Raw genomic sequence first — 20,658 nt, forward strand, 5'->3', positions numbered from 1 at the left:
AAACATATGCTGGATAAGTTGGCGGTTCATTCTGCTCTGGTGACCCCTGATAAATATAAAGGGACTAAGCCGAAGGAAAAAGAATGCATGAATGAATAATCCATAATGTACCCATATTGTTTTTTTTTTATTATTATTATTGGGTTTTTTTGTGGAAATGTTGACTGAAATGTTCTCAAAGAACCAAATATGGTTCTTATGATGCATAAGTAAATTTCTTTTTTTTTTATTCCCAAAAACTAAATTATGTTAATGCACCATGTTCAACATTTAATCAACAGAGACTTAATGTAGCTAACAATAGTGTAGCTTCAACTTTTCACCTCTTCATCTATCTCTGCATCTATCCATTCTGTTACTGCAGCAAGCAGCAGGCATCAAAGAGGAACAATGAACATGTTAGCCCCGGGACTGCCCCTAAATCCACCCGGGACGACATTTGCAAATGACAAATAAAGCGGTTAATCGTTGTTTCAAAGAAAGAGTTGCACTATTCTGGTTATGTATGCGGCAAAAAGAATTGAATATTTTATTAGCTGCGTACATAATTGGTTTTAGCGTTCAGGCAAATATACTAACTATTTAGGATCCACTTTAGTACGTTTAGTGCGTTTTTAAAAATGGATTTAAAGACACTTCGTATAAAGTTATTATAAGCTATAATTAACCTAGTTCAGCCTTTAAATGTCTCTTTAGGATGTATAGAAATGTCTTGAAAAATATCTAGTCAAATATAATTTACTGTCATCATGGCAAAGATAAAATAAACTAGTTATTAAAGATGAGTTATTAAAACTATTATGATTAGAAATGTGTTGAAAAAAAAATCTTCCCTCCGTTAAACAGAAATTGAGGGAAAAAATTAACAGGGGGGCAAATAATTCTGACTTCGACTATATATGTATATTGTACACATGTAAAGTACAGTATATTGAACATTGGTGGTTATTATTCAAGGGCATCTATTATACAGTGGGACAAATATCTGTAATATTTGTTTTCCCTCAAAATCGAACCTCAAGTCCACGTTTTTCCGAGCCTCTTTTTTTTCTGTAGATTATTTTTACTGTACAACTCAGTCATCGACACCGAAGCGCTAACACAAAGTTTGCGCAGAAAGCTGTTCACTCACCTGATCGCTGGCCTCTGGACTGTTCCTCTCAGAGTCTGTGAAAACACACACACACACACACACACACACACACACACACACACACACACACACACACACACACACACACACACACAAGGACACATCGGGTCAGAATAGTGCCTCAGGCTGCAGCCCTCACATCAACAAAAGCATGGTCTGGTTAGCCAGAGGCATTGCATTATTGGAATACCATGGAGCGTTTAACCTGGGTTACTGTATGCTGTGTGTGTGTGTGTGTGTGTGTGTATGTGGATCAGATTGGGGCCACAGCTGACTAAAATGTTCTGTGTGTGTGATTCAGACCGAGTGGAAAATGTGAGAATTACTACAATACACAATCTTATCACAATTCCACACACACACACACACACACACACACACACACACACACACACACACACACAAATGCACATCTAGGAATATTCATGAATCATAGATTTACAATAACACCCAATGCATTCAAGTAAACCTCTAAATATTGATTGTAACATTGCATACCATTGATTGTGTAGGCAATGCACATTATAATTTGATTGACTGTGTATTTATTGAATGTAAAAGCTCTAAGTGTAATTAAAAGAATAGTTATTTTTACCTGTACTGTCCACTGGAAGTTCAGTTCCCATCTTGTCATCCTCCATAGCTTTAGACATCCTGATATCGACTGAAACAGAGAGAAAAAACTGACTGAAAACACATCTTATGTTTGGATTTTTTTAATTAATCACGTTTGTATCATCAACCACATGAAAGAGAAGCTGACAGATACTCTGTTTCCATCCTCAAGATTCACGGTTTATATGTGAAGGTGTATAGTAGCTGCTGAAACCTTTGTTTTTCATTCTGGTGTTGTCATTTCTCGACCCATTTTCGGTCAAAAAAAATTATACACTACAAACATAACACTGTTTTTGGTATCTGAATTAAGCGTTTAAACATTTTGTGCAACTATTAGCACACTTTGAGACCAGTTAAAAGGAAAAAGAAATACAAATTCATGAAGTTTTAATATCGATTATAATTTAAATGAAGGATCCAACAACAAAAAGAGGGATACATTTTTTTTTTTACCTGTTTGCCTTTTAACAATTCACTTAAACTATTTAGGGTACTCATATTAATTTTAAATTTGAGATTATTATTATTTTAAAAAATATATTATAATATTATAAATATTTTTATATTAAATTAACATATTATGCCACATTATTAAATATATTAGTAGTAAATAAGCAAATATATTACATTTAAAAGACCAAAACACAACTATAACAAGCAAGTAATATTGCAAATAGTCTGATCTTTTCTTACAGAATCATCGGGACATCACTGAAAACTATTAAAAAAATGGATGTAAAATGTAAAGTATATATTTTTTAAATGTAAAAAATAACTGTGCAGAACTGTAAAATCCATTATTTAACAAGAAAAAGTTACAGCAAAGACACTATCACAGAATTTGTCTTAACATTTAAGTCCATGGTTCTATCCAGTTTATTATAATACATCCTAACATGAGTAACTGTTTATATTAATAATTATTAAGCTAGCATAATATAGATCGTGATATTATTAACGCAAATGCATCAATTAAACAATTAAATCAATTCCTTAAATCAATCAAGGAAATAATGTCACAATATTTTAAAAAATCATCTAAACTATTGATTTAACTTTTTTAAATATACTAACAAATAAGTACATGTATTATTTTTAAATAAGCATGCTATTAAATAGTTAAAATGCAACTATAATATTCAAATAGCCTGATTTTCTGACATAATATAAAACAATTACATAAAATAAAATAAATATTTATAGCAAAGGCACTTTATCACAAGATTTGTCTTAACATTTTAGTCCATGGTCCTATCCAGTGCATGATAATACCTAATAATATGAATAATTGTTTATATTGATAACTATTAAGCTAGCATAATATAAATATACATACAATTGTTTTAAAAATGCATCTATAATACAATTAAATCAATTCTTCAAATCAATCAAGTACAGTACGTCAAATAAATCATCCAAAATATTTATTTAACTTTAAAAATATACTTAAACATGACTATATATATATATATATATATATATATATATATATATATATATATATATATATATATATATATATATATATATATATATATATATATATATGATCATTAAATAAGCATGTTATTAAATAGTTAAAACACAACTATAATATTTTAAATAGGCAGCTATTTTCTGACAGAATCATCTGAACAAATAATTATTTTAATATACTAATTACTAAGTAAATAATGAAATCTATAAATTTATTTTGTTTTAACCTGAATTTAAATATAACACAGCCACTTATTTGAGTGTCCGTACAAATGTGATGCATTTATTATAGTAATAACAAAAAAAATGTGCATAATTATATGTAACTCACAATAAAACTAAGCTTACATAAGAGAACAATATAATGTAATCATAATACAACATAGCATTTATCTGACAGTGTCGGTACAAACTGGATGCATTTATTATAGTAATACCAAATGAAATATGCATAATTAAATGTAACTTACAATAAAACTAAGCTTACATAACATAATAAAGATAAATATAATCATAAAACAACATTATATAATCATAATGTAACATTTATTTTACAGTGTGTGAGTACAAATTTGATGCATTTATTTTAGTAATAACAACAAAACTATGCCTAATTATGTGTAACTCATAATAAAAATAAGCTTAAATAACATAATAAAAGGTAAATATAATATAAAATTATCATAATATAACATTTATTTTAATGTGTCAGTACAAATTTAATGCATTTACTATTGTAATAACAACAAAATGAAGCTTAATTATTTGTAACTCACAATAAAACTAAGCTTAAAATAATAAAGCTTACGTAACATAATAAATTTAATATAATATAGTAAAATATAATACAAAATAATTTAATATAACATAAGCTCCAAAACTATTAGATCTTTAATTACAAAACCACAATATAATATAACATAATATAATACAATATAATATAATATAATATAATATAATATAATATAATATAATATAATATAATATAATATAATATAATATAATATAATACAATATAATACAATATAATATAATATAAGGTCCTAAACTATTAAATTCATAATTAAAAACCACAATATAATATAATATAATATAATATAATATAATATAATATAATATAATATAATATAATATAATATAATATAATATAATATAATATAATATAATATAATAAGCTTAATCCAAGCTGTTGATAACTATATTAGATCTCAAATTACTAAACCAAACAGCTCGGCGTCAAAAAGTCAATTTCCATCAGAGGAAGCACAATGGTTCTATCCGTCTTTCCCTTTGTCCTTTACTTTTCTATCTGATTGTGTTTCGGTGCAGTTTGACACTCTCTTCATCCTAATACAGCACCTGCGCCTCCCAGGTCCCGTCCCGCGCGCCATCATTCATACCAACACACACGCAACAGCTGATTTGATCCCGCCAGAGCACATGTTGCACTTCACACGACCATAACAGCTTTTCTCTCTCTTACTCACGGCTCAAATTGATGGCCACATCAGAGGCGCTACACACCGCCATTTCCACCGGCAAATTGATTTCCCCGTCCGGCTTAGTTATTGTTAAATTAGTCGAAATTACATGGCTGGAATGAGCTGAAGATCTATTAGAAAGACTGCTTTTTATGGAAGCAGTCACAACAATCACACACAAATAGCATAAACCAATTTTCAGGAAAAGCTGAATTAATTAAAAACAAATAGAAACACAGAGAAATTTGGAGATAGAAAGCAGAATAAATGAGTTGCTGACTTAAATATTTTAAGTTGAACCAACAACTTGCATTAACATGCCTAAAAATATTAAGTTAAACTTAATTTTAATAAATTAAAGTTATTGAAATGACTTTTTATGACTTCACATTTACTAGTTTATTTTCCATTTAAAACATAATTATATTAATAATTTATATTTATATTTGATTAAATATAAAATATTTTATATATATATATATATATATATATATATATATATATATATATATATGAAATATTTTATATTTAATCAAATACAAATAATATATATATATATATATATATATATATATATATATATATATATATATATATATATATATATGTATATATGTATATATGTATATATGTATATATATATATATATATATATATATATATATATATATATGTTCAAATTCCAAAAATCAGTGTAGCGAGGAAAGCAAATTAAAACAATATAACGTAACTAAAATTAGTACGCATTTCAGAAAATATAAGCAAATATACATTGAGATTATTACACATTATAGTATCTGCAAATAAATAATAGTTCTTATACTTGTAGAGGGTTTCTGCAGGTTTCAAGTTCAATTAAAAAAATTAAGACAATTTTAAGATCATTAAGAATGAAATTTTAGACTTCTACAGGGCTAAATGCTTTTTTTTAGTTAAAAAAGATTTTTGCTTGCCTTATCAAAAAATGATTCAAATTTAATAATACAACAATAATAATTTTAATTAAATTTTTTTTAAATTTTCAAAAATATCCATTCATAAACCCTATAACCCTTACCAAGAACAGAAGCTAAAGAGATATGCTGTTAGAACTACTTGATTAAATATTTTTTACAACGTGAACAAAAGAAAATTAAGACCTTTTAAAAGAATTTAAGACCTACAACACAACATTTCAGTAGATTTGGGACTTTTTTAGGTCTAGAATTTAGCTTTTAAGACTTTGTAAGACCCCGTTGATACCCTGTTATATTAATTCAATTAAAATATATTTATTTATATGGTTTAGCTGAATGTCAGAAATAATTTGTCAAAATAAAATAAAATCTTTAAATTAAGCAACTTAAATCTAAAGTAAACATTTTAATAAGACATGTAATCTCAGATAATAAGACATTAGTATGATTTTTTACTTACCTCATCACTCAATAATCCAATAAGTCAAAATACATACTAATGCCTAATTTAAGTCTGATTTCACAATCAGTGTACTATTGCACAAAAGGAAAAGTTCATTCTACACCCTCAAAACGTCAAGCAATGTTTAATATTATTAGTACTCCATTTTAGTGAACATTGGCCAGCTTATGTTGTTAAAACACTCATTTTCAAGCATATTACAATATTGATTATAGTCATCATATTACATGTACTTTTTTTTTTAAATCAAAAAAATGTACAAATATTTGATGAAAATGTTTTGATGATTCAAATCAATGTATTTTACTTCATATTCAATCCGTTATGGGAGGCCAAAAACAAAACAAAACCATGTCTGTCTTAATTAATACACAAAATATAACCATAAAACTCTATTAGATTCAGTCATTTCAGTAAAATGAATACATTCTTACTGGTTTTGCAGGTCGGTGTGTTTGTGACTCACCAGAACTCTCTCTGTCCTGTGAGAAAATCTCCTTCACCGTATTATAAGCCATTATCATCACCATCGACACTTTTTTTGTTTCACAAATTTCACTTGCTTTAGTCATAAAAGGCAGAGTCGAATTAAAGTCACTTTCCAAACGAGGCAAACGAAACCTCCATCCTCCGCCACCCACCGCATTCGACTGAGGCTAAATGAGGATGAATTACTCACTGAAATTGATAGTCAAATGAGTGGAAATGAAAGAAAAGATTGATCACCTGGCGTCCAGACACTCGCGCTACTGAGGTGAAGGAGAGATTGCGATCGTAAGCACAGTGTAAATCACAGTCAGTGGGCCATCGGCTTGTTTTTTTCATGATGTAAAGCCACGAAAGGCCTAGAGAGGTGAACATGACGCGCGGGTTGCATAAAACTGTCTGGCACTTCCTTCTTGTGTGTCTCAAGACCCTTCGGTTTTTGAAAATGAAGCTACCAGGATCCACAAAGAAGCTCTCATTCTTGGTTTCATTTCAACACTGTAAAAAATGCTGGGTTCCACACAATTAATTTGTGTTGGGACAACATGAAGGAATTAAGGTAATTTATCAGTTTTTACTAATTTAAGTAAATTAAACATACAATATTCAAGATGTCCCCCAAAATCATCAAGAATTGTGTTGTTTCAGCTCATTTTAATTATGTAGTTTGAACAAACAGCTAACTCAATTTTTGAGTGAACAAAACTCCACAATGCAAAATACTGATTATAAAAATCTATAATACAGTGTAAAAACGAAATAATCGCTAATAAACCAAAAAACGATTTAGGAAAATAAATTACGAATGATCAAAAAAAAATACCAAATACTTTTCATATGACATTTATTCTTTTTATTTTTATGTATTAATAAAGTAATTTAGCATTTAATACATTTAACTTATTCCTTAATATTGTTAGAGGCGATTTACATATTTAAAATTATGCATTACATTGTGTCCTATAAAAAAAGTAAACGTTCACATAATTGATGCCTAGCTTCATGTACGAAAATGAACAAATAAACAAATTTAATGAATTCAAAATAATTATTGTTTATTTTAAGTTGACTTTACTTCAAGAAAAAAAAGTGTATTAACCTGTTGTAATTCGCAACTGTTAAGTTGACTTAACTTAATTTTTCTAATTATGTACAGTTTATTTACATAAAAAATAAAGGCAAAGGATTTACTCACTATTTTAAATTACAGTGAACTAATTGCTTTTAATGCAACTGTCTTTTATGCTTATTACTTATTCTTTATTATTATTAAAAGCAATTTACATATTTAAAATGATGCATTAAATTGTGTTTTATAACAAAAAGAAAAGTTCACAAAACGAATGCAGGTTTATGGAAAAAAGAAACAAACAAACAAAAAAATATGAACTGACCTCACCTTTATTTCAACTGATTCCATTGGTTTTTAAAGTAAAGTCAACTAATCACTTTTATTTGAACTGATTCAAGTGTTTTTTTACGAACAAATTGCTTTTATTTCAAGTGATTCAATTACGTTAAGTAAAGTCAACTAATTGCTTTTATTTCAACTGGCGCAACCACTTTAAGTATACTCAACTAATCGCTTTTATTTCAACTGGTTCAACAGGTTTTTTTTTTTTAGTAAAGTCAACTAATCGCTTTTATTTCAACTGATTTAATCACTTTTATAAAGAAAAAGTCAGCTAATCACTTTTATTTCAACTGATTTCATCACTTTTTAAGTAAAGTCAACAAATCGTTTTTATATCAACTAATTCGATCACTTTTTTTAAAGTAAAGTCAACAAATCACTTTTATTTTAACTGATTCAACCACTTTTTGAGGAAAAGTCAACAAATTGCTTTTATTTCAACAGTTTCAATCAATCAGTGTAATTAGAGTGTGCATCTAATTATTAAAACTTCTTCATAACAAAAATTAAACATATATTTAAAGATGATAGTATTTTAGATTTATTCATAAAAGCTCATTTGGCGCAGTGTAATATTTCCAAGATTTGACCAATAGAAAGACTACAGTTTATAGATAATTATAAAATCTTTTTACAATAGCTTTGATTCTTTACGGAGTTCCATTTCAAATAAAGACTGACCTTTTTACTCGAAGGACACAATAAACATGACTAATTGACACAAACCCACCCGATTGGAAATATCATATTCCGATGATACTACTGTGATGGTATACAAACGTGAAGGTTGATTCTCATGCAATTGATTCTGTGTCAGTATTACCCACAAACCTCTGTGCTGTGAGTCAGTCTAGTGTCACCTCCATTTCCTGTCTAAATGTGCGGCCTTCCACTCACTGTCATCACACACACACACACACACACACACACACACACACACACACACACATACATGCATACACGTGCGACGAGTAATGTCAGATATTCTTGGAAAAACTCGATCAATCAGCATCAGTCACATCTTTTAAAGGGCATAAGGCTGACTGGAGGAAACAAATTCACTAGTCATGTTCCTAGACTGTTATATTTATAAAAATGTGTATTGGAAAGCATTTTAAACTGTGCCTATCCTAAATGTTATATTTACCAAATTTACAAAAATGCAAATTTAAATAAATATTAATGCAAATATGATAATAACAAATAAAATTACATTAATTAGCTAGATTTGAAATTTTAGATTTAAAATTTCCAATAATGTCAATTATTCTGCACAAAAATGTATACAGAGTTGAACATTTTTTAAGATATATTTATTTCAGTATTATATTAGAGACATATGATTATGCTATTAGGCTGGTTAGCACTTTTATTTTGCAAGATAATCCATTTTGGTAAGTATATTAAAATTTGATTTACACAAGTAATTTCCAAGACATCATTTCAAATTAAATAATTAAAATGTTAAAATATGCGTAACAATGTTCCACCATCATTCATCATAATCGATTATTTTTATTAAATAATAAAAAACTTTTTTCTAATCTATGTTTATTAAAATACATTTTAAACTTAACGACCTTGCTAAATTTAAATACATTTTTAATGATTAAATAAATCCTTGCTGAAAAATGGGTAAAACTTTGTGGTTTAAAAGAGAGTGGCAAAGTATAAATGGTACAACTAACGGGTAAAACGAGGCTTCATTTTGATCTTTATAACACAGTATTTTATTATGTCATTAATTTATTCTAAACATGTCTGACAATATTTTCTTGGTATATAAACTCCTGTACGATGGTGATAACATGCTGATTGGGTATTGATGTAAACACTCTGATACAGATAAAGATTTGTTTTCCTTTGTTATTTTTTGCTTCTATAACAAAGTAATGCACTAGCGCAAATGCAGACTCAGCAGAGCAAAACTGATACACTGGCCTCATTACAACTTAATTTACTCCCATAAATCCTCGTGTGAACATCTCACCATTGTATCCAGCACAAAACAAAACTAACACACTCAATATCTCGTCCTTAAACTAAAAGCTCATCCTTTCGCACAATATCTGGCTTCTGCAGCTGCTTATTTTATCATATTGTGTTGTAGTTTACTCATTTGTAATCTAATGTGACGGTCTATGTTCGATCAGTGACTTTGAGTACTATAAAACATGGACAAATCCAAATGTTGGCATAAATTTGGGCCTATAAATTTATTGGTAATGCTTTAGTATAGTAACCAATTTGCTTATTAGCATGCTTATTATTAAGGTTTAGGCTGTTTATTATAATTTTTATTATCATTTATTATTTAAGTACATATTCTGCATGATCTTATTCTACATACCTAATCCTACCCAATAACTAAACCCAACTACAACCTTAATAACAATTAATAAGCAGCCAATTAGTTATTTATTAAGCTAAAAATCTTACTTAATGGGTTGTTAATATCGAGAATTGTACCTTAAAATGAAGTGAGACCAATATGCTTCATAAAATTAACCCTTCAGTTAGTTTTGACCATATTTTGATTCAAAATTGGGTTGAAATAACCCAATTTGTGTTAGTGTATTTACACACACACACAGACACTTCACTGATACTCTACACAATAAAATAATTGCATATAATTACTTATCACTTAAAAAATGGATTGCTTTACCCTGGATTTGCGTAAAATATGGGCAAACAAATGGTTTTTATTACACTTTAAGCCCAACCTATTGGGTTTGTTAATACTTAATCCAAATTTGGCTTTAAACACCCAACATTTATTTTATTCTATCCACAAGAAAAGCACTGAGACCAACTACACCCCGATTGCATACACCAGCACTATATTACACCTCATATACAAACACACACGCTGATATTCAAGCCTCTTGCATTCCTCCAGAGAGTTGCTCCTGACATTTCATTACTTTTGGCCTCAGTCCAGTTAGTTTTGATGTCCTCTCATTAGCAGAGTCTGTTAGTGAAGGCGAAGCTAATTAACCTTGCGGCCCCCTCTCGAGAGATCATTAGAGGGAAGGAAAGCGAGGAAAAGAGAGAGAGGGAGAGAGAAAGAAAGACACTGACTTACCTGGAATTCAGACATTTCGCCATAGCCGCCATTTTATAAATAAACCACAGCCTTCAGTCTGCTTGAGTCTCTCAGGTTTACAAGTGTGAGACTTCAATTCACCTCACCGTGCCCTAATAAGCTGACCAATCCTGGCTCTCTGTCAAAAATTCATGCTAATTGCTGAGTGAATATTCATAATATTGTTAGAATACTCAAAAAGTCGTACTTAAAAAGAGCTCAAGTTGAACTAGAATTAATAGTTATATGGTAGAAAGAATGAATGAAGGCTCATACAGTCACTCTCTCCTCACTTCCCCCCTACATTTTCTCACTCTCCGCCTTCAACCATCGATGTGTTTTACCCCTACACTTCCTCTGAACGCAGGTACGAGTGAACACACGCACGAAAAAGGAAAAAGTTATTATCTTGAGGCACAAACCAGGTAAAATATGTGGTTATTCTTTGTTGTGGGCAGTCATCAGGGCTGGTTTGAAGTGGTGGAGATTAATGTTAAGAAAGGAGGAGGCTGAAAGACACAGAGGGAAGCACTCAGAGCTCAAGTCAGCATAAGAAAGTGCTGGGGTGGCTGGAAAGTGCTCATCACGACGACGAAAACACAAGCAGATCTGATTTTAGTTCTTCACACGCCTCTATTTTCCACTGCTCGTTCTCTCAATGCGCTAAAATTAACACATTTCAAAATGAAATGAAACCGAAATGGCGCAAATGCACCGCAAGAGGGCAGCAGCGGCTTTAAATACCATCAAACCGGCTTCACGAGCAGCTTTGCAGATCAAACGAGCGATTTCTTGTAAGTTTTCGACTTTAACTTTAAGTTTCTTAGGTTTAATTTGACTTATTTTAAGGTTAGAAGTCTAATTAACATAGCTTTTGTTATATGTGAATGAGATTAGCTTAAAAACGAAACTAATATTAAACACCTACGAGTCCTCACAGACGAACGGATGCTTCTCTGGTATTTTCCCTACCCTTTCCCTTTTCTATTATTGTGTTATTTATAAATGTTAACAGGATAAACATTATCTGTGAATTGAAAGAGAGTCTAAACTGAGCAGCTTTGCCTATCAATAGAAACGTGTTTGTATAATCTTTATCCATGAACATATTAATATTACGTTCTGTACTGTCCAATCTTTGAAAGGCAAGTCATTTTTATCGTCGTCAATTATTTCGATGCTGACTTCTGTGTTTTAAAAGACATCCCAATATATTATCAATACAACATAAACTTACATTAATAGTTTTGCCCATGATGCGCTTTAAATGTTAGCAATGACAAATCCTATTCGGGATAAACTTCATTTATAAAAACGAGGCTCTGAGGGACAGACGTAGGCCTATAATCCGTTCAATATGTTGTAGTGTCTTGAGGATATACGTCTTTATGACACCTCTTTCATATGTTTTTTGTCATCTAGAAATACTCAGGTAAGACATATTTTCGATATTGCTCCAAATAAATAATAACACCCAGAACTTAGACTCTCTCAGTCACGAAGTACGTCTAACTTTTCCCTCATGTTACAAATACCACATTTATAATTATATAACATATATCACATCACATAAAGCCTATATTACATCCTAATACTTGATATTATTCATTATTAGCCTAGATTTCTGATCCAAAATATTGTTAAGACCTAATATCATTACATAAAACACTACTAAGATGCACTTTTTTTACTAGAGACTGTAGAATAAGTGTAAATGTTTATACATTTTAAGACTTTCTCAGTCATAAAATACAATGTCTAACGTTTCCCTGACATGACAAATAACATAATTATAATTATATAACATATATTGCATTATAGCCTATATTACTAATTAATAGTTGATTTTATTTATTATTAGCCATGATTTCTGATCCAAAAGTATTTTTATACCTAATATCATTACATAAATCACTACTAAGATTTACTTCTTTACTAGTCACTGTAGAATAAATGTGAATGTTTATACATTTCGATAATGTTTCAAACAAATAATAACACCTATCAAAACTTAAGACTTTCTCCGTCCCGAAATACAATGTCTAACGTTTCCCTGATGACAAATACCATATTTATAGTTATGTAACATGTTTCATATTAATACTTGATATTGTTTATTATAAGCCAAGATTTCTGATCCAAAATATTTTTAGACCTGATATCATTACATGAAACACTACTAAGATTTACTTCTTTACTAGTCACTGTAGAATAAGTGTGAATGTTTGGTATTGTTCCAAATAAATAACACCTATCAGAACTTAACTTTCTCAGTCACGAAATACGATAGCTAACGTTTCCCTGATATGACAAATACCATATATCATATTACATTATAGCCTAATACTTGGTCTCATTTATAATTAGTTAGGATTTCTGATCCAAAACATTTTAGACCTGTTATCATTACATAAAACACTACTAAGATTTACTTCTTTACTAGTCACTGTAGAATAAGTGTGAATATTTATATATTTCGATATTGTTCCAAATAAATAAAAACACCTATCAGAACTTAAAGACTTTCTCAGTCACAAAATACAATGTCTAATGTTTTCCTGATATGACAAATACCATATAACATATCACATTATAGCCTATATTACCATTTAATACTTGATATTATGTTTTATAAGCCAATATTTCTGATCCAAAACTTTTTAGACCTGTTATCATTACATAACACTACTTAGACCACAGATTTACTTTACACTGTAGAATAAGTGTGAACATTTATACATTTCAATATCGTTCCAAATAAATGACACCAATCAAAACTTACCGACTTTCTCAGTCACAAAATACGACATCTAATGTTTCCTTGATATGACAAATACCATATATATAATTATATAACATATATCATACATTATAGCCCATATATTAAAACCTAATACTTGATATTATGCATTATTAGCCAAGATTTCTGATCCAAAACATTTTAGACCTAATATCATTACATAAAACACTACTACGACTGACTTTTTTACTAATCACTGTAGAATAAGTGTAAATGTTTATACATTTCGGTATTGTTCCAAATAAATAATAACATCTATCAGAACTTAAGACTTTCTCAGTCACGAAATACAATGTCTAACATTTCCCTGATATACCAAATACCACATCTTTAAGTATATAACATATATCATATTGCATTATAGCCTATATGACAACTTAATACTTGATATTATTTATTATTAGCTAAGATTTCTGATCCAAAACATTTTAGACCTGTTATCATTACATAAAACACTACTAAGATTTACTTCTTTACTAGTCACTGTAGAATAAGTGTGAATATTTATATATTTCGATATTGTTCCAAAATAAATAAAAACACCTATCAGAACTTAAAGACTTTCTCAGTCACGAAATACAATGTCTAATGTTTTCCTGATATGACAAATACCATATAACATATCACATTATAGCCTATATTACCACTTAATACTTGATATTATGTTTTATAACCAATATTTCTGATCCAAAACATTTTAGACCTGTTAGAACACTGCAGAATAAGTGTGAACATTTATACATTTCAATATCGTTCCAAATAAATGACACCAATCAAAACTTACCGACTTTCTCAGTCACAAAATACAACATCTAATGTTTCCTTGATATGACAAATACCATATATATAATTATATGACATATATTATACATTATAGCCCATATATTAAAACCTAATACTTGATATTATGCATTATTAGCCAAGATTTCTGATCCAAAACATTTTAGACGTAATATAATTACATAAAACACTGCTACGACTGACTTTTTTACTAGTCACTGTAGAATAAGTGTAACTGTTTATACATTTCGGTATTGTTCCAAATAATTAATAACATCTATCAGAACTTAAGACTTTCTCAGTCACGAAATACAATGTCTAACATTCCCCTGATATATCAAATACCACATCTTTAAGTATATAACATATATCATATTGCATTATAGCCTATATGACAACTTAATACTTGATATTATTTATTATCAGCTAAGATTTCTGATCCAAAACATTTTTAGACCTGTTATCATTACATAAAACACTACTAAGATTTTCTTCTTTACTAGTCACTGTAGAATAAGTGTGAATATTTATATATTTCGATATTGTTCCAAATAAATAAAAACACCTATTAGAACGTAAGACTTTCTCAGTCACAAAACACAATGTCTAATGTTTTCCTGATATGACAAATACCATATAACATATCACATTATAGCCTATATTACCATTTAATACTTGATATTATGTTTTATTAGCCAATATTTCTGATCCAAAACTTTTTAGACCTGTTATCATTACATAACACTACTTAGACCACAGATTTACTTTACACTGTAGAATAAGTGTGAACATTCATACATTTCAATATCGTTCCAAATAAATGACACCAATCAAAACTTACCGACTTTCTCAGTCACAAAAATACGACATCTAATGTTTCCTTGATATGACAAATACCATATATATAATTATATGACATATATTATACATTATAGCCCATATATTAAAACCTAATACTTGATATTATGCATTATTAGCCAAGATTTCTGATCCAAAACATTTTAGACCTAATATCATTACATAAAACACTACTACGACTGACTTTTTTACTAATCACTGTAGAATAAGTGTAACTGTTTATACATTTCGGTATTGTTCCAAATAATTAATAACATCTATCAGAACTTAAGACTTTCTCAGTCACGAAATACAATGTCTAACATTCCCCTGATATACCAAATACCACATCTTTAAGTATATAACATATATCATATTGCATTATAGCCTATATGACAACTTAATACTTGATATTATTTATTATCAGCTAAGATTTCTGATCCAAAACATTTTTAGACCTGTTATCATTACATAAAACACTACTAAGATTTTCTTCTTTACTAGTCACTGTAGAATAAGTGTGAATATTTATATATTTCGATATTGTTCCAAATAAATAAAAACACCTATTAGAACGTAAGACTTTCTCAGTCACAAAACACAATGTCTAATGTTTTCCTGATATGACAAATACCATATAACATATCACATTATAGCCTATATTACCATTTAATACTTGATATTATGTTTTATTAGCCAATATTTCTGATCCAAAACTTTTTAGACCTGTTATCATTACATAACACTACTTAGACCACAGATTTACTTTACACTGTAGAATAAGTGTGAACATTCATACATTTCAATATCGTTCCAAATAAATGACACCAATCAAAACTTACCGACTTTCTCAGTCACAAAAATACGACATCTAATGTTTCCTTGATATGACAAATACCATATATATAATTATATGACATATATTATACATTATAGCCCATATATTAAAACCTAATACTTGATATTATGCATTATTAGCCAAGATTTCTGATCCAAAACATTTTAGACCTAATATCATTACATAAAACACTACTACGACTGACTTTTTTACTAATCACTGTAGAATAAGTGTAACTGTTTATACATTTCGGTATTGTTCCAAATAATTAATAACATCTATCAGAACTTAAGACTTTCTCAGTCACGAAATACAATGTCTAACATTCCCCTGATATACCAAATACCACATCTTTAAGTATATAACATATATCATATTGCATTATAGCCTATATGACAACTTAATACTTGATATTATTAATTATCAGCTAAGATTTCTGATCCAAAACATTTTTAGACCTGTTATCATTACATGAAATACCAGATTTACTGTATTACTAGGCACTGTAGAATAAGTGTGAATGTTTTGTGTGTTACACTAACAATTTAACCGTGCAATATCCAGGCTATACAGCCATCCATCACCTGCCTACATGTGTTTTGAAAACATATACACACACGCTTTCACACTCTGTCCACAAACACCAACCCTTCACACACACTAATTCACCCACAGGACAGTTGATGCGTCCTCCAGTTTAAGCCTTTTACCCCAGCGCTCATAATGGATCTGTCTTCTGAATATGTGTGTGTGTAATGCTCAGGGTCACGGTCAGGGGTTTAGCAAGTTTTTGGGCCCCCTTTTATGTACCCCCAAGCTCCTCAGTAACGCCTGTCAGGGCCGTGACAGACGGCGCGTGGGTGTGTGTGTGTGTCCGCGCGAGGGGCTGAAAGAGGGATGCTGGGTGGCGTGTGTTGGGGTCAGGGGTCACTCCGCTGAGCCCCCCCTCCCCCTGATCCTGCCCCCCTTGACCTTTGGGGAGGCCAGTGAGGGGTTCGTCTGCCTCGGGGTCTCTCTCAGGGACAGCTCTATAAATAACCGTGGCCCGCTGATCATGGACTAGTTGCACCGCGCCAATTAGTTTCCATGTAATTAGGTACTATAAGATGAGAATGTGGACGTGTGTATGCACTAATATTGTTCTTCAGTGTCATTGTAAACGTTAAAACATGCAGGAGGTAGACAACATCATTCTTAGCCATCGCACACCCTCAAGCCAATGCACTTGCACATTTTTTTTTCATCCAGATAAACCACTACTCTGCTACCTGCCTGATACGCTGAATATGTGGCCACTCCAATGGCTTTTTCATGTTCTTCGTCTATGTAAAGCTGCCTTGACACAATCTACATTGTATAAAGCACTCTAGACATAAAGATAAGGGCTTGTTTGTTGTCTGGCGGTATATATTACAAATATTTCTGATTCAACCAATCGCTTTTGTTTGTTTCTTGCAGGTTACTTTCAGATAAATATGCTTGTTTACTATATTAATGTACTATTTATACATTAAAAACAGAATTTTAATTTGTACCTCAGCATGTGTTACTGTAGTAAAGTGGTAACCTGCAGTTGGAGCATTTTTATTTATTTATACCTGATTTAATCTTTACATTAAATTATTTTTGTCACCCAATGCAAATTTATCATCTAACAATTCTTTTTTTTTTTTTTAGTTCATTATTATTTATTTTGTTACCATAAATTAATAAAAGAGATGTTATCACAAGTAGGTGATTTCAGGATCGGTAGAGCTGCGCATCGATGAATTTGCTCTTCAGTGTTTGGATTCTCAGTAATGATTTTAAACAACACTAAACTGAGCTAAACTGAACTGAACTTAATCACTGAATACTGACCTACCCTGATCCAGTTACTATGACCATTTATGTAAAGCTGATTTAACACAATCTACACTGTAAAAGCGCTATACAAATATAGCTGAATTTAATTTAATTCAAGGTATACCGCGGTTTGGAAAAGTCAAGGTTTTAACACCGCCAACATTTTCTGCGATACCGTTCCTACAGTATGTTTAAGATTTTTTATTTTTTAGCAGAAAATATATCCAAAGACGCCCTTTTTAATTGTAAAGAAATCTGTTTTAGAAACTAATGAAGGCAGCAGAAGTCAATGACTCATTTGAATCATTTAGCCTGACATGTTTACTGCTCCAAAATATTTTAAATGTTTCTAAAAATTAAATATATTGTGTTCAAATGGGAAAAAGCTTTAGTTTTGTACCCAGACATTTAAAAAGAACATATATTAGAGCAGTAATGGAATAACCGTCAAACCGTGATATTTTTATCCAAGGTTATCATACTGTCAGAATTCTACACCAGTCAATGCCTAATCACAAGTGCATAAATAACAGTATTTTATCATGTAACAATAATTTTTTTAGTTCATTATTGTTTATTTTGCTACCATAATTTAATAAAAGAGATGTTATCACAAGTAGGCATGGGACGATAACCTATTTCAAGGTATACCACGGTTTGAAAAAGTCAAGGTTTTAATACCACCAAAATTTTTGCCTATACCAATCCATAAAGGTATGTGTAAGATTTTTCATTTGCATTTTTTTCTTTTACGTTTTTAGGACAACAATATCTCAAGCAAAAAAAATATTCAAAGATGCCATTTTGAATTGTAAAGAAATTGTGTTTTTAAACTAATGAAGAAAGCAGAAGTCAGTGACTCATTTGAATTGTTTAGCCTGACATGTATACTGCTCCAAAATAATATACATGTTTCTCAACATAAAATATATTGTATTCAAAGGGGAAAAAAGTTGTTGTATTCTTACCCAGACTTTTAAAAACAATATATTTTAGAGCAGTAAACACAATACTGTGAAACCGTGATCATACCGTCAGAATCCTATACCGGCCCATGGCTAATCACACGTGCATGAAAATGAAGTTAGAATGGAAGTCACTAGGGCTCATCATTGACAATCCTTCGATACATATCCGTTTATTAGTGTTACCCAATAGGTTGTTATAGTATTTTATGTTACCCTGGACCACAAATCCAGTCATAAGTGTCTTTTTTTATCGTTGTTGACAGAATGCTGAATAAATAAGCTTTCCATTGATGGATGTACAGTATGTTAGGATAGGACAATACTTGGCTGAGATAAAGATGAAAATCTAGAATCTGAGAGTCAAAAACAGAAAGTGCCTGCTCTACCAAATGGTTGACCATGTTTTGACTGTATTAAATAATGATTTACACTACACAGCATTGTTGGTTTACAAAAAAAAAAAAAAAAAAACATTAAGCAAACATAATCCTTTTATATACACACACACACACACACACACACACACACACACACACACACACACACACACACAAAAAAAACAAGAAAACATGTTAAATGAGAATCAAAAATATTTCATGGCATACTTCAAAAAAATAAAGATAATTTAGTATTCAAACATGTTTTATTTTGATTATGTTTTCATTGTATATGTATTAATTCCAGTACTTTTACCATAAACTGACATATCAACCTCATCCAAATGGTGGATATTTTAGAAATTATAGGATGTGCTGAAAAAAATGTATTGAGTGTGTTAACTAGTGACATTAGGAGTTACAATCCAATTTGTTGTGTTAGTCGGGCAGTTAAAGGGTTAAAGCTATCTAAATAAAGTGCTTAACAATGGATTTTACCAATCCAAAATTAAGCTTTGATATATTTACAGTAGGAAATTTACAAAATAATAATAATCACGAATGCAATACAATCTTTACTTAATATTTTAATGATTTTTGACGCATTACAATGTATTTTTTGGCTATTGCTAAAGTACACACATGCAACATAATACTTTTTTTGGGTCCATGGTTACATATGCATTATATAATTAATAACTACCAATTTTAAAACTATAAATAATATTTTTGTTTCGAGTAAACTCAGTTCATTTACCTGCCACCACTTCAGTTTTTAATTTACACAATCTATTTAGTTTCTTTAAATATATTATAATGCATTCATTAATTAACATTACTTATGAGAACATACATCTTACATATTAACTGAATAAAATCAATTCATTTAGATGGTGTTCTTAAAAAAATAGGCTCGTAACATTTGTTTTCCAGGATAAATAATTAAAACACAGAAAACGTTTCGAGATTAAAATGAGTGTAATTCTGTGGATCTAATCAATTAAGGGATTTAAACTGTAAACACAAAACTGCCCAACACACAATTCACTCATTTCAACAAATTAAAGTGTGTATCAAA

At 30.0% G+C, this 20,658-nt stretch overlaps 1 protein-coding gene across 8 annotated transcripts in view; it reads right to left on the reverse strand.

Moving 5' to 3' along the window:
- The window catches only part of pou2f2a (POU class 2 homeobox 2a), a 104,189-nt gene that overhangs the window by 24,988 nt on the left and 58,543 nt on the right, over positions 1 to 20,658 (reverse strand). For all 8 annotated transcript variants that reach the window (XM_073931452.1, XM_073931449.1, XM_073931451.1 and 5 more), the window contains 2 exons: positions 1,749 to 1,817; positions 1,133 to 1,167 (listed from right to left, as the gene is read on the reverse strand). In XM_073931452.1, coding sequence (XP_073787553.1) covers positions 1,133 to 1,167; positions 1,749 to 1,817 — 104 coding nt within the window. The remainder of the gene's footprint in view (positions 1 to 1,132; positions 1,168 to 1,748; positions 1,818 to 20,658) is intronic.

Source organism: Danio rerio, chromosome 19, assembly GCF_049306965.1.
Source record: "Danio rerio strain Tuebingen ecotype United States chromosome 19, GRCz12tu, whole genome shotgun sequence".
Classification (NCBI taxonomy): domain Eukaryota; kingdom Metazoa; phylum Chordata; class Actinopteri; order Cypriniformes; family Danionidae; genus Danio; species Danio rerio.